This window comes from Ammodytes marinus, assembly GCF_949987685.1.
Source record: "Ammodytes marinus genome assembly, chromosome: 21".
Taxonomy (NCBI): domain Eukaryota; kingdom Metazoa; phylum Chordata; class Actinopteri; order Uranoscopiformes; family Ammodytidae; genus Ammodytes; species Ammodytes marinus.
The window spans coordinates 24,910,128-24,926,383 of NC_137225.1; the positions used below are offsets into that span (position 1 = coordinate 24,910,128).

The following is a 16,256-nucleotide window of genomic DNA, read 5'->3' on the forward strand; positions in this document are numbered from 1 at the left end:
TTTGACCTGATGATGGCGCCAGAGAAAAAGTTAAATGGATCACCAGACTCAGCTGCAATCGCATAGAAATCCATCCATACAGTAGTTGTTGAGATATTTTACTAAAAGCCAAAATCTGACTGGAACTACAGGTACATTTGACCAACCAAACAATTAAATTCAATACAGTTTTTAAATATTTCTGAAACAGTCTAATTTTTCCTACAGTACAAATAATAAATCACATGATCATACATTGGTTAAAAATCCAGAATAAGACAAATGGCTACTTGTAATCTCAAATCAAAGAAGAAGTTATGATATACATTTCAGTATTTATCTGTCCGATAGTTGAGATATGTCTGGACCAAAGTGTTGGGTTGACTGTCTCTCTCTAGAGCCGTGTTTCCAGCGCTGCTATAAATAACATTCAAGTCAATCCAACAAGCATTCGAGTTGCTAAAGATATCAGTAAACATGTTGCAAATGTTGGCAGCTCCATTGGGATGGGTGAAAGTGAAACAAGAGCATTTATTGGAAATGAACACGTCCTTACTGTAAGGGTTGTGAGATATAAAAAAGTGTTATCACATATTGTTATCAAATACTCAGATAGGACCAAAGTCTATTTCTAAGAGCTCAAACACACACTACTTTGTCTGTGTGGTTATAAATGCTCCTGTACTGTAGTAGAGTCGAAGGTGTACAAAACATATTTCAAAATTCTAACAAAAGTGTGTAAATAAATACTTAGCTCCAGTGTTTAAACAGCTGACTGATAACGAAGTTCGTTCTGTCCTAAGGAACTTTCTCCACCTTTTTTTAAAAACAAATAAAAAACTTTTTCATATCCCTGTGCAAATAATCCTGAATGAACCAATATTCATTATATACAAAACAGACATCGACACAGAATCTCAATAAATATTTTTTTATAAAATGCAGTTACCGTAGTTACATATAAAAATACATTCATTCAAATAACATGCACACCATTAAGTGCAATACAAACAAGATTTTGCTTTTAAAAAAAATGTATTTGATCAGTAGTCTTTGTAAATTTCAGCATCTGAAATAATGCCCTTCGTTTTGCTTTCTCACAGAGAAGCAAAGAAAGAGAGAGAAAAAGTATGTGAATTTCTGAGATTAAAGTGATAAATGAACGATATAGAACCCTAGTAGACTCTAGTAGTAGATATAGGGCCAGTTTCACAGACATGGATTAAGCCTAGTCCTGGACTAAATGGAATTTTGAATGGAGATTGTCCATTGAAAGTACAATTTAGTCCAGAACTAGGCTTAATCCATGTCTGCGAAACCGGCCCATAATAATTGTATTTTAAAGCCTGACCCGGGGACAAAGACTGCAAATTAGCTGAAGCTAGACGTCTTATATGCATCACATTTTCCCATTTTTGTGTGGCAATGTTGTATGTATTGTCCCTGTCAAATAAAATTTTATTATTATTATTTTTATTATTATTATTATTAAATTAGTAAATTTACTAGGAGAAAAAAACGTGGAATTTGTGGGTGTGTTTTGGTCAAGGAACCTCACAAGGTTGGATCAATCAGATTAAACCTGAGACACTGTAGCTTGACCTCCTTTAGACCACAAGTTGCCATTACTTGGGCATATTCAGAAGAAAAAAATATAAATGCGTGACTTAAATCTTAGAGAATATCTGAGGTTTTTCTTGTAAATTTACGACTTTAATCTCGTAGTATTTCCCCCCGCCCCAAGCACCGTAATTATTATTTATTTTTTAAACTTGCAATGGCCCAGATATACATCAAATAGACATAAAAACATTCATCATAAGCACACAATAAAAAAATAAGGTAACACTTTATAATAACTATCCGTTGTAACTCGTTAATAGATCATTAGTAAACTCTTAATTAATGATTATTAATGATTTGTTAAGTGTTTGTTAGCAGTTTGTTAAGGATTTATAACAATAGTAGATAGTTAATAGCTTAATAATTGAATCAGTTCATCTGGGACGAGGCTGAAATAGGCTATAGACTATACACAGTGCATGGGCAACTGAGGGCAGCCCCATTTTCAAATATTTTTAAATAAACTCAATACACACTGTGCATGCCATGGATTTGAACGTGACGTGATCAGTTAATCTCGGATTACCTCCCAGATGAACTGATTCAATTATTAAACTATTAACTATCTACCATTGTTATAAATCCTTAACAAACTGCTAACAAACACTTAACAAATCATTAATAATCATTAATTAAGAGTGTACTAATGATCTATTAACGAGTTACAATGGATAGTTATTATAAAGTGTTACCAAAAATAAAAAAAACAGTGCAACTCAATCTAATATCAAATATTCGTACCAAAATTTCACAGCAAACCACTAAATGGTTGTCAAGATATTCCACAAGAACACAGACCATTTTATGATTTCTAATAACATTCGACACCAGCGTGGGACACAGTTGTAAACTATTCATGAAGTAGGTTTAGATTTAAAGGATGAATTTGTGTGATTTTCAAGGCAGCATATGAACAGTTAGTCATTATTATTGCTTTTTATAGAGAACACCAGCTGACTAGAATACCTCATTGTCACATGCAACTTCTCCTATCCGGCTTCTTCTTTTTATTTGGGAAAAAAAAAGATTTTTCCATTTTGTCCCGAGTGTGAAATTCAAGTACACGAGGTAGTGACGCAACGGCCTGATGTATTTCATGGGACAAAGTGTCACACGAATAAACAAAACTAAACAAATACAGAAAAATAATCAGTATAGTGGATATACAAGTGTCCTTGTCCTCCATTTATCCATCTCTCGATAAAGGTTTTCCAAACACACAGGCTGAAGGTCTTGTTCTCTTTTGTTCACACTGAAAGCTGACCTCGAACGAGCCTAACGTGACATAACTTCTGCTGCAGAAGATTGTGGGTTGAACAGCCATAAAGCTGCTAGTTTCAACACTGCAAAATACAACCGGATGTAGGCGAAATCCAGGCAAACTTCATCTGACATCATGTAGAAGAATATATACTACCATACCAAATAGTATGGATTATGTCTTTGTTCACAGTCACATTTATTGTTGTTGGATCACATGTTTTGCTGGTCACCATGATTCCTGTAATCAGAAATTGAATTCAGTCATGATACTCCCATTTATTCTTCTTTCTTCTAGGAAAAAATTTCATTGAATCACTTTCTTCACATCATGCATTACGTTATACTTTGCTTCTTAACAGAAATGTGTTATAGTCCTTCAAAAACATACTAGCTTTAATTATTCTCAACTAAGGATTACACCATTAAGTATTAGTTGGCTGTAACAGTTTTCTGCTTTAGTACAACAGTGCTTATGTTTTTTTCAAACACAGAATACAGAGTTCACAGAAAGAGAAGTTTGGGGTTCCCTGCTCAAGCTGCTGCCCCCGCGACCCGATTTCGGATAAGCGGTTGAAGATGATGATGAGAATACAGAGTATACTTACTTTAAAGAGTGCATCTGGTTTACCTCCTCTGAATTTCTTCGCCCTGGATCCAAAATAGATTTTTTTAGTACAAAAAATTAAAGACTAAACAAATCAATTGGTGGAAGGAGAATTATTATTATTTCTCTTTATTACTTACTGGGTTTTCTACTTCTGTATTTTTTAACTGCCACAACTACACCTATTCCTAAACACACAATGGCGACCACTCCAGCTACAATGGCTCCAACAGGAGTTGAAGAGTCTGAAACAAGAAAAGATTCAGTAAGTACAATGAAAACTACTGCACCATCAAGTGCATACATGACCTAATGTAAACTTTTACTATGTGTGTATTTGTGCTTGTTCGAGTTCAAATCAAATATTATCTTCAATTCCATCAAATAATTAATTAATATATAGAATTGATTCTATAGAAATACATGTTTCTTTCTTTTATTAAGATTATTTTTCGCTGTCAGTATGGAGAGACAGAGATGAAATGTGCTGGATTCTAACCCGGGTCTGCTGCGATGAGGACTGAGACTCTATGGGGACGTTCTAACCACTACACAACGAGCGCCCCCAGATACACATGTTTTAATCTCTCCAAAAATAATGGAGCTATTATCGCATGCAATCCATTCTATGTGGATCTGGCCCAAAGTCTTAATGCATAACATGTACAAGTCTTACACCAGATATAACCGACTATAACAATTCTACTTCATGCTTTCTTACCTGACGACGCTTCAGATTCTGATACCCTCAGAAAGGTGTTGGCCACGTATGTCTCCTCTGCATTTCTGACTTCACACGTGTAAACTCCCTCCTGTTTGGAAGACAAGTCTTGTAGCGTGATTCCCTCTGGCACGAAACCCTTTATATGCTGCTTCCACTCATCTGAGTAGGAAATGTCAGCGCCGATCTGTTTTAGGATGATCAGACTGTGGTTGAATCTCCAGGTGAGGTCTGTTAAGGAACCGCTTAAGGCAGGGCAGGGGACAGTTGTTTCAGGGCCTGAGACACTGGAAGCTAAAATGATATAAGACGGAGAAACAATCAAGAAATTGACATTAACAATGTTGTAACATTCCTGTGTGTAATATATTTGATATGGAAATCATCAAGACCGCCATGTCATACTTTGTGGATAAAATACATCTTTAAGAACTTGAACCTTGAGAAAACTCAGGTGTACATTAAATGGCTCCACCAAACATTTTGGGGAAAAAATACAGTGTTAATACACAACCTAAACGGGCATGTTGCTAGCTACGAAGGGTGTTTACTGTTTACATAAGAGTTTACAGAGCCTAGGCTGTATATTAACACTGTTTTTTTTCCCCAGTGCACAAACAGTACAGACAGATAGCTTAACATGTGGAGATATACACTGATTTTGACAACAAGCGTTCTCTAGAAATTGCTAACTCCACTTGTAAAATGAAATCTTGCCATTTATGGTCCCAGATTTGACCCACATCATACAGGGGTCCTTCTTACTTGTTTTAAACAGAGTTGCTCTCCTCCCTTTTCCATTGCTGGTGCTGACGGTGCAACTGTAGTCCAGATCAGTGACATTTTCTGGAACTAAAGAACTACTGATGTCGTAAAGCTGCTGTTTATTCATCAGTACTGTGGATTCGGGCTGTAGGTCCAGGGTGGTTTCAGAGCTTGTGCTCCAGGTGATTTTAGGCTCAGGGTAGATCCCCTCTGAGCGGCAGGTGATATTGTTTCCTACCTGCTGAATGTCGATTTTACCAACTGGAGCTGAAAGAAAAAAAAGATTTAAATTTTAAGATTTTTTTTTTATGTTAGTGACGTGAGAGACTGACATCTTCAGTGCTCCTTGCTTTGTTTGTTTAATTCAGTGAACCTCTAAACATATCACTTGTCAATCAAAGACTCAGTAGGTATATGTTAAGTGAGACAAAATTGGGGTGTTCGTGGTATAGTGGTTAGAGCGCCCGCCCATAGAGGCTTTGTCCTCTTCACAGCAGACCCAGGTTATCCCGCCACTCCAAACGATCTAATAAAGCACAAAAATGCCAAAAAATTATCAAAAATCTTCCTAAGATAATACAATTGGGAGTCGAGCTTTTCCAGGATATATACGTGGTCGGTACCATCCATTGATGACTAATTTGTGTTCTGGTTGCCATGGACAAAAATAATCTGTCATAGCTTAAGTGACATGTTTAATGACTAAACTTTGGTTCATTGAAGAAACAAACAAGTGCAGGCGTGGTCACTGGTCATACACTTCAGACTGTGGACTTTGCTATCAGAGGATCATAATCATATATATTTTATTGGGTTTTTATGATGATTAGTTTTTATGCTTTTTATTTTGCTTGTCTTTCTGCTGTGCTCAAATTGTCAGTTTCTGTATTCAAATAAGACTTGTCCGGACTCTAAAGAGACATTGCCATAACATACGATGATGTCATCTGTGAAAGGACTACTTTATGTCTCGAGTTTATGAAGTTGGTGTAGTAAATGTACGACTTAAAAGGTTGACCTATGCAACATTTTCATTAAAAATATAAATTATAGAGTCACACAAAAGTAATCTGACCAAGTGATCACTTCTGCCCCCCCCACTAGCATGTATGATGGTGTGTTTACCTGCACACTGGCTGTATTAGCTTTGGTTTCTTTTGCCCCGTCGGGACGTTTCTAGACTGGGGTTAGCTCTGGTTAGCACAGTGGCTAACACACTGATATGTACTGTATGTCTAACTGGGAAGTGTCCTCCCTCTAGTGACTTTCCCCCGAGAGTCTGAGGTGCCTGCTCGCCTGCCACTCTCCAACAATGTTTACTATGTCTCTGCCTACGGGATGACCTTATTCACATGGCCTTGCACCATGATAGTATCAGTGTCCTGTTCCCGGGAGTGAAATCTTATCAGCCAGGTGCCTGTGCTGCGGGGGCTGAACGAGCTCAGTGCACTGCAGCATGAGCAAACTAAAATGCTGATTTTGGACAATTTGATTAAACGTAAACCTGCATTTTTTCTGTAGAAATTATATTTACTTTTTAGAATTTTAAGCCTTTTAAGTCCTACGTAAAAAAAACATATTGCACGTTAATCTGCTGATCTGAAAAATGTGTTTCCTGGTGAGTAGGTTTTGTACTTTTCAAGTTCACAAGACTTCAGAAAAAGGGCCTAAGGGTCTAAGGGTTCACACTTAATCATGCATTCAGACATCACTGAGTAAGTCGGCGAGACGAAAAAAAGCCAACCCAAAACCCACACTTAAGGGCACCCTTATCCTTAATACTGTATACAGAACTAATGCTGAGTTCCCACAGGAAAAGTTTGCAGCAGGTTTTTCCACTAAACAAAGCAATGTTCTGTGCTAAACTGATTAGATTTAGGCCTAAACAGAAACAAAGACAGAGATAGTAGTGTCCTTGAAGTCCTGTGTATGGCTCTCGGGACTTTCGCTACTTCATTGAATTACTTCCATGTTTTTTTTTTACTGTTCACTGGCTGTTATTGTAGCTGTATCAAAAGGGATTCATGTGTTTTTCACATGTTACATTTGTAAACTAAATAGGGTAAAATGTTGTAATAGGCTGTTGTGACACAGAATACAATATTACAATCTTAATCATTTTGCCTGGAAAGGGAGGGTGAAGCCTTCCTCTTTATGTGTCACAAGGAGTAAGATCTGCTACGTATTAGAAGATGCATCATGTGTGGTCTCTTTTTTTTTTATAATATTTTTTTATATTTTTTATAGCTGCTTTAATTGGATAGTTTGAAGATACAGAGATGAAATGTGGCAGAGGGGAATGACATGCAGAGAACGACAACAGGCCGGATTCGAACCTGTGGTCTGCTAGGATTGAGCGTCTATGGGTGGGTTGGGGCGCTCTAACCAATTGTCCTCCCATTGTGGTATTTAGTTACCAATTCTAATCTGTGCTAAACTGTTTTTTAACTCAATTAGAAAATGAAAAAGACCTCTGCCTCTCTTTCCCCTTTTTCTTCTTTAATAACACACCTAAATGTTCGACCAACCCCACTTAGTCAGAGTTGCATTCTTCAAGAATGCAACTCTGACTAAGTGGGGTTGGTCGAACATTACCAAGAATTTCTTGGTAACGTAGGCGGTAGGCAGACAGATAAGGGACTGATGATAACTCCAGCATGTCGCATCATGCATTGGGACATCCTGAATCTTGTTTCTGTGATACTACATAGCATGAAATAATGGCTATTGGAACACATGCAGTATTGAAGCAATTGTAGCATATTGCATACAAAGTACATACGTTTAAAGAGCAGCTGCGGTATGTAATCTAGTCAAAAGAAAAAGTATGTGAAGTTTGAGTTTGGAACGCAGGGATTATCTTTGGTTCTGCAAATCTTGTTCTTCTGGCCTTTTTCATAATATTTCACATGAGTTAGTTGATGTGTGACAGCTTAAAAATACACCGCGAATATACTGTTTATATAAAACCTAAGCGAATAGTATTAATCGTAATTGCTTATTTGCTGTATTAACTATGAACTTTATACCTTCCACAAGCAGGGAGACGTAGGACTCCTTGTTTCCGCTGATGGTGCTGCTGTAGCACTTGTATTTGCCCTTGTCTGCAACCTCGACCATTGAGATGTTAAGCGAGGCATTTCCTTTGGGGATTTGGTCCTTAAACAGTGACGTTCGGCCTTTGAAGCGCTCGTCCTGGTTTGCGAGCTGGTCATTGTTTTTGTAGTAGGTGTGGACTTGAGCTTCTCCTGCTGACACCTGAATCCAATGGAGGACGACTTCGGGGCCGGGCGTGAAAGAGCACGATAAGATGCAGCTCTGCATGAATACGCAGACCTGAGTATCGGTGCAACCTATCGGGCGGAGAAGAAGATGAAAAAATATCTTAAATTCAGAGAACAATAGTCATTAACTTTTTTAACATATAAATCAAAACTAAACACACATGAAACATAATCAGACAAGAGAACTGATTTGACCCGATCCGAAACACTGCAGATTTTTACAGAAATAGATTTAGTGATATTAAAGGTGTACGATTTTTGGGGAACTCTTGTTGTCAAAATCACTTTTAGTCAAAATCAGTAAATATCTCGTCATGATCCGCTACCTGTCCGTACTGCCTGTGCACTGGAAAAAAAATCCAATGTTCATAATACACAGCCTAGGCTCTGTAAACGGGCATGTTGCTTGCTACGTTGGGCCCCTTTGTTTACATACCAAATATCATTACTGCGGCTTTAAAGGTGCAGTGTGTAATATGACATCATCAAGAAAGTTCTACAAAGTTCTAGAATGCAACACTCCCTGGGTAACCCCACCCCTTTTGAATAATAACAGAAGCTACAGTGGCCTTCAAGGACAAGAACAATTCTAAATTTTAAACAATGCACCTGATGACATTCCAACTATGACACTTTCAAGATGGCGGCACTAGGCCTTGGTCCAAAATATGCAGAAATATGGACATATATGAGACCCTTTCTAAGGGAAAAACAAATAATAAAAAAAAAAAATTCAGCTGTTATGCACTAAATTAAATGTACTTATGGATATTATAATTACTTTCTACAAAATCTGCTAGGAAATAAAACCCAAAATTCTACACACTGCAGGTTTAAAATAAGAAAATTTTTATGGTTAACAGGCCATTGAAAAGTCGACTTAATCAAAACATGGTGATGAGAAGGGCAAAGGAAATGTTGATTAAGTAGTTAATGACGCTTTACCGTGAACTCAAGTCAGAGGAATGTAAAACCAGAAACAAAAAACGAAAGCATTCACTGTATGTAGAAGGAATGTGACCTGACCTGATCCACATTCTGTAAGTAACATGCAACACAAAGAGTTGTGTTTCCTTTTGCTTCACATTTTGATTGTCATTGTTGTCAAGATAAAAAGAAAAGAAAAGGCAAGGCAAGTTTATTTAAAAAGCACATTTCGGACACGAGGCCATTCAAGGTGCTTTACAGAATCAAGAACAAAATACATCAAGTGTAGAGTACACACAAAAAAAAAGCGAATGAGAAACATGAATACAAATAAAACATAAAATAATAAAAATAAATTTAAATTTAAATTTAAAATTACAGGTTAAAACGGAAACAGTCAAGTCTTCAGGCCTGATTTAAAAGAGCCGAGTGTCGAAACAGACCTCAAGTCCCCTGGAAGTTTATTCCAGAGCTTTGGTGCATTAAAACTGAAGGCTGCCTCTCCCTGTCTAGTCCTTACTCTGGGTACTGTGTTAATAGCCCAGTCCCTGACGATCTGAGAGCTCTGGCTGGTTCATAAGGGATCAGCAGGTCAGCGATGTATTTAGGCCCTAAACCATTTAGGGCTTTATAGACCAACAGAAAAGAAGCGTTGTGATCATTCTGGACTTTGCTGCTTGACTCAAAGTTTAAAGTGTGACTTTGTTAATAAATAATCTCAGTTATATAATGCCTCTGGAGGAGTTATATGATGTTGTTCAAAGTTCTTCATTTAAGTGGTTAAATCACACATATTAAAAGGACATTTCACATTTTTCTACAAGTTTCTAGCTTTGTATAAAGTTTCATTGCTGTGAGTTGACATTTTCTTGAGAGAATTCCCTCTAACACAATACATGTCTGTGTCAAAGTCATTTTGTTTTTAATGCTTAAACAGAAGCTTAACTTTAACATTTTAACTTTAAAGTTTCATAGGACAATATCGGGAATAAATGAGCACTAATAACTATCTGAATTTGTGTGAAATTCAATGTAGATCTATCTGGTTAAATCATGTTGAGGCTGACCCTTGTTCTACATGTAATAATCTGTGATATAAATATAGACTGGAAAAAGATCAGACAGTCCTTGAATGTCTCGCTCACCTGCGCTTGTAATGGTCCTCAGAAAGGTCAGAATCCCCAATAACCAGGCATACTTCATCCCAGACATCCTCCTGTTAAATATTCCTCTGTCACGGCTGTAGTGAACGGATACTGTCTGTACTTTACTCACAAGTGTGTATATCTCCACCGGAAATCTGACTAACCTGTTAAGGATTGTTATCGAGTCCGTATGATACTACTGGTAAACTAGGAGGAACCGTGCCAACTCAGAGTTAAGCATTGATCACCCATCCGTCTTAGTATTCAACTTTTTCTCCGGACCAGATTAACTAAAACTTTTTGGCAGCCATTAAAAAAAAAAGGTGCTACGAGATGTGTCATTAAAACATAATCCCCATCTGTAGCGACACAAATGAATCTCACAATTTTGCTGTCTCAGCTATGACCGAGCCTTAAAGCTGTACACGGCTGCTCAGCACATGAGTGAGGAACAGGCTGGATCGGAGTGTGTGACTAACCTGCCTGACTGCAATGCTATCATTCCTGGATGACGGGCACTTGAGGCTGCTGCTGTGGTTAACTCTGGCTAGCACACACTGTGGGTGGGTGTGGCTTAGCTGGGTCAAAAGTAACCAGATTAATATTATTTGATTTAATAAGCAAACTTTCGTAGCTTATTAACTCATTACAAGGCTTGTGATGTTTGAGGCTGCAGAAAACTTTCTCTAACACACACAAAATAGCGCAAACAGACACACCCATACACACACACACACACACACACACACACATATACAGCAGCTCTATTATTAGATCCCCTTGACCTTATTTAGTAGCTGGGGTGTTGTATTCAAACCTTCAGCTGCTACTTAGTTGTTTCAGTTTCGATACTTAATAAAAATTTTAAAGAAACATTTAATTTAATTGTTAACGCAATTATTCCCTTAACTCTTGCCTTCTTTCCTTGTATCTATATATTAGTCCTTCCTTAGTATTTCATATAAACCGCATTTATAAAGATAATAACGATGTCATTTGCAGGCTACAATCTTACCAACATGTCAAATAATTCCACTAATCCACATCAGTCTGTCTTCAAAGGGAGGAGGTTTGATTGTTTTGATGAAACCGTAAAAATACACAACTGAAAAAAGAAAAAATCCACGAACATATAGTGAAACATTTTGTATTAACGCACAGCTGTCTGCTTAGAAAATCCATATTTATTTATTTATTTATTTTTTTCAAAGTTTTTTTAAAATTAAATGTTGGTAACGAAATTGTAGCACAACGAGTACAATTTTTTTCCCCTTTTTTTCCCGAACATACCCCACCCACATCCCACCCTCACACCCAACAACACGAAATATACCCTACAAGAAACAAAAATAAACAATCAATATGAAAAAAAAACACACATAAAGAAATAAAATTGAATCAAATTATTATTATTATTATTATTATTATTATTATTATTATTATTATTATTATTATTATTATCATTATTATTATTATTTATTTTTTAAACCACTCCGAACCTTATCGACTGAGGAATTTGCAAAACTTCATTACACAGACAGCGATCCATTATCATTCCAGTGTTCTTTGTTTTCTCCTTGAGTTACCGTCATATGCAGTAACCTCAAACCACACATTTTATTTTTAATCTAGATACAATAGCCACCTGAACAGGTAGAAGCTGTAAATGGAGTTTCAATGGGCTGTGTGTGTGGGTGTGTGTGGGTGGGTGTGGCCATGTGTGTGTGGCCGTGTGTGTGGCCATGTGTGTGTGTGTGTGTGTGTGTGTGCGTGTGTGTGTGTGTGTGTGCGTGTTGCTCTTGCTCTACCTGCCTCCATTCATCTCATCAGAATGCAGTTTAACTACCATTCGTCTACCAGTTTCTGCTCCATTCTTTGCTGGATTGTTGCCTCGACTACTTTCACAGTTGTATTCATTTTGGAATTTCGTACGGGTATTAGTAATTGGCATTGTTTGGGAAGCTGCAGCACGTTTCTCCTGATGGAAATGGCTCGGGTCGTTTTGGTATGTTTGCCCCTCGTCAGCCAACGTAGTTAAAATCTCAAGAAAAGGCTAATAAAGTGCAGTCTGAGGTAAAAAGCAAACAAGGAACAGATACACAAACCTTTAGTGATTAGTCTTTTTTAATAACATTACTTTCATTATCACACATTTGTGAAAGAAATCAATTATGATACAATGTAAAGACGTACAGCAGAAGGTATAAAATCCATGCACGACCACCGAAGGCTTAACTCATGTACTGTAGATGCATCCACAGTGTTGTTGTAATTACTCAGAATTCCTTGTGAGGGGTGACAGTATGGAAGAGTTTATTAGACTTTAATGTCTGTGAAAGCAAAACAGTTTTGTAAAAGCACAGAAGACAATTGACAAGTGTGTATCATGATTCACACGTATTTCACTATCCACAAACCTGTAATTTTTGACTTGCAAATATGTAGAACTTACTCTGAAAATACAAAGTCATATTTACGCATATACGGATCTGTTTCTGCTTGTGAAAAGGGGTTTGCATATTTGTGGATTGCCTCCTGTGAGTTTGTGAGCCACATTACATTTTTACATAATTTTGTCCAACTTCTACCACCGAGATCTGTAGAACAAGCGTTACAAATGTGAAGTGCAATAATTTGTATGTGTGTAATTGTGTTTTGTAAAGTTATATCCACACAAAGAAAAAGCGATTTGCAAATATGTAGAATTTAGTCTGTAAATATGTAGAACTTACTCTGAAAATACAAAGTCATATTTACGCATTTACGGATCTGTTTCTGCTTGTGAAAAGGGGTTTGCATATTTGTGGATTGCCTCCTGTGAGTTTGTGAGCCACATTACATTTTTACATAATTTTGTCCAACTTCTACCACCGAGATCTGTAGAACAAGCGTTACAAATGTGAAGTGCAATAATTTGTATGTGTGTAATTGTGTTTTGTAAAGTTATATCCACACAAAGAAAAAGCGATTTGCAAATATGTAGAATTTAGTCTGTAAATGTGTATTTTAATTTTGCATAATTTTTTAATTTTTTTTTAATGCAAATAGTTTCACCACAAAAAAAGACATGTCAACTCTTATTTACACATTTACAGAACCATTTCTACATGTGAAACTGGCTCTGCGCATTTGTGGATCGCTTCCTGTGCGCTCACGGAATATTGTCCCATTCGTGCCGCAGGGATCTGCAAAACCACACCTGTAAAATGAGACCTGTATTTTTTAATTCTGTAACTTTAGGTGCAGTTAGACAGGTCCACCAGCAGATGGCGCACTCGCGGCGCAGCCTTTATCTATCGGCGAACCACATGGTCCCCTTGACCAATCAAAGGAGCTTGTTTAGGGGCGGCCACCTCATTGGTTCATTTGGAGGCCTGTCACACGAACAGAGGAGGGAAAAAAAGCTGTCCACAGCTCAAGCTCATTCTCGAGTTCGTCGGACATTATTCCTCGTTAGTGAGCAGGAAAGCAGCTGGCTGCAGACTAGCGGAGCTGAGTATCGGTGATAAGAGAGGTATGTTGTTATGCTGACCCACCATTATACTATCATACAGTAGTTTGTGCGCTGGTCACCTGCGAGGGTAATCAGCATTTCTTGCTAGGCTATTTAGCGAGCTAGCTGACATGTTACACACTAAGCATGATTATTTGAGTTTGTCGCCATCATTTTTAGCACACAGACATGCCGCGACCCGCGACAGGCAAAGCTTCTCCCTTTCATATAATATTTCAATTGTAATACAACAATATGCCAACTAATTAGATGGTCATTTAAATGCAGGCTATACATGTGTGGGGCATACCTCTAAAAAAAATTAACGTTTTACTCTTAGTAATATGTGTGTTGGTCACCTCCTGTGTATCTAGTAAATGGTGTTACAGGGTTAAAGTGATAGTATTGTGAGCTTGGTGTAGTTAAAGAATTGCAGTAACATTGCCAAAGTATTGTGATCAGATGAGTTTCATAATTATGCACTTCAGGGGAGATTGCCATTATAAGAATTTAGCATGGTAAAACATGATTAGCATCACCTTGTTTATTTTTATATTATCCATAGTTTACAACGTAACACATGCTGTCAAAGAAAGGTACTACAAGCCTCCCCCTGACTGTTATGGTGCTTTCAGCTAGACCTGATTTAAAATAAAATAATGCTAAGAATACCAAGAGCCAGTAGAAGTGTAATGAGATTGTTATTAAAACATGTATATTCGTGTCACATGATTGTGTAACCTATAAGGTTTCTGTCATTCTTGTAACATATGGTATTTTTCCTCCTTTAGGAAATGCTGCTGAATCATTGACTGACTGCACTACGGACCAGCAAAGCTGTCACCATGGTGCACCTGTGGACCTAGACCATCTCCAGTTTATACTGTTACGGGACCAAACCAACTTCAGATCCCACATGCAAATCATTGGTTATGTGAAGGGTCATCTCTCTCATATCCCGGTTAAAATTACCCTATAGATATCACACTCAAGGACTAAAGGCAGTGCATTAACCCAATGCTCATTACTTGGTTACCCATGTACATTTTGCATTAGTCCATTGTATACAAGTTGGAAAATTACAGAAATAAAATAAACAAGTGAATGTATTTGAGCATATGGTTTCATGTTTTGCATGTTGATGAAGTGGGATGTTCCACTTGCTTCCACTCATGTCAGCCCTGGGAATCTCCCAGCCAATCCAGAATTTGACCATTTTAAAGCTTGTGGAAGTGCAAACGACTAAAGGACTGTACTAACAATTACCAAAGAACTGGAAACGGAGATAATTGAGTAACTGCATGCTTGACACAGACACATACGGCTAGTTTGAAAATGGTTAAGGGGTGAAAATATTGTATTTATACTGTACACATTTTATTTGTTTTAGGGGGTAATTGTTTTTTGCTGCTTGCCCTGTTCACAGGCGTTACATTGCTATGCTCGGGCACTCCTGCCTGCTTGTACAAACTGTGTGATGTCGACCACAATCTACTGCAGCTAAAACACAATGACTATGGATAACCAAATTCTGCAAATAATCTGAACTGAATCCAAACACTGTATCCTGAGGATGTATGTTTATTTGACATGTTTCTTTACTTTTTATGCATCGCTATGGACCCATTTGTGAATCTGAAATAAATTATGGATATCCCTTGAATGGCCACATAGTGTGTTGCTGTGAGTTCACTTTGTCCATGAGCCAGACCAGAAATCGGTACAATCTTGGTGCTCATGTGCACCTCTCGAATATGTATTGCGATATACCTTTTATATTTTAAGCTTTATGGTGGTTTTCCCCTCTTACAGCAAAAGTAAGAGCTAGTCATTGAAGGTGAGACACTGCAGGGGAATAGGATATGTTATATTTGTAGATATCATCTTGAAACTTTTCCAGTTGATTACTAGCATTAAAACAATTCGTTTTTGTGTTACCATTTGTTCAGAAATGCTTTATAAATATTCTATTCTGACTGCAGAGATGCTAATTCACGGAAAGGGGTGCATAAAGGGCAACTAGTGAGCTCTTGTAAAGCTGTTGGGAAAGTCCTAAGCCCTCAATTAATTAACATGCTGAAAATTGCTTTTAATTTAAAGGCTCTATCCATCCTGGCTTTATCCAACATCTATATTTTGGTTTGATTTTGCTTTTGCAAATGTTCACAAAATAAGTCACTGTATCCTGAGGATGGATGTTTATTTGACATGTTTCTTTACTTTTTGGCATTGCTATGGACCTATTTGTGAATCTGAAATAAAGAATGATTGGTAGGGTGAGTTGCCCTAATGTGGGACACTTTTTGCAATTTCAATTTATGTACGATATTAACATATGAAGCCAATACATTTGACCCATACATGATACCATTCTGAAATCCCCAAGATGTTGGCTAATTAAAAGAGAAGAAATAATTCAGAGATCATACTCAGAGAAGTGATGGCACGTATA

The 16,256-nt window shown here is 37.4% G+C and overlaps 1 protein-coding gene across 1 annotated transcript; it reads right to left on the minus strand.

Annotated features, from left to right (window-relative positions):
- Window positions 1-1,986: 1,986 nt before the first annotated feature.
- On the minus strand, window positions 1,987-10,718 carry LOC307267573 (butyrophilin subfamily 1 member A1-like). The gene is made up of 7 exons (XM_080049932.1): window positions 10,312-10,718; window positions 7,985-8,308; window positions 4,956-5,222; window positions 4,191-4,484; window positions 3,610-3,714; window positions 3,471-3,513; window positions 1,987-3,103 (listed from the first exon to the last, which is right to left on the minus strand). Exons 1-7 carry the CDS (start codon window positions 10,376-10,378, stop codon window positions 3,076-3,078), a joined length of 1,128 nt encoding a protein of 375 aa, XP_079906058.1. The 5' UTR covers window positions 10,379-10,718; the 3' UTR covers window positions 1,987-3,075.
- Between the last annotated feature and the right edge of the window lie 5,538 nt (window positions 10,719-16,256).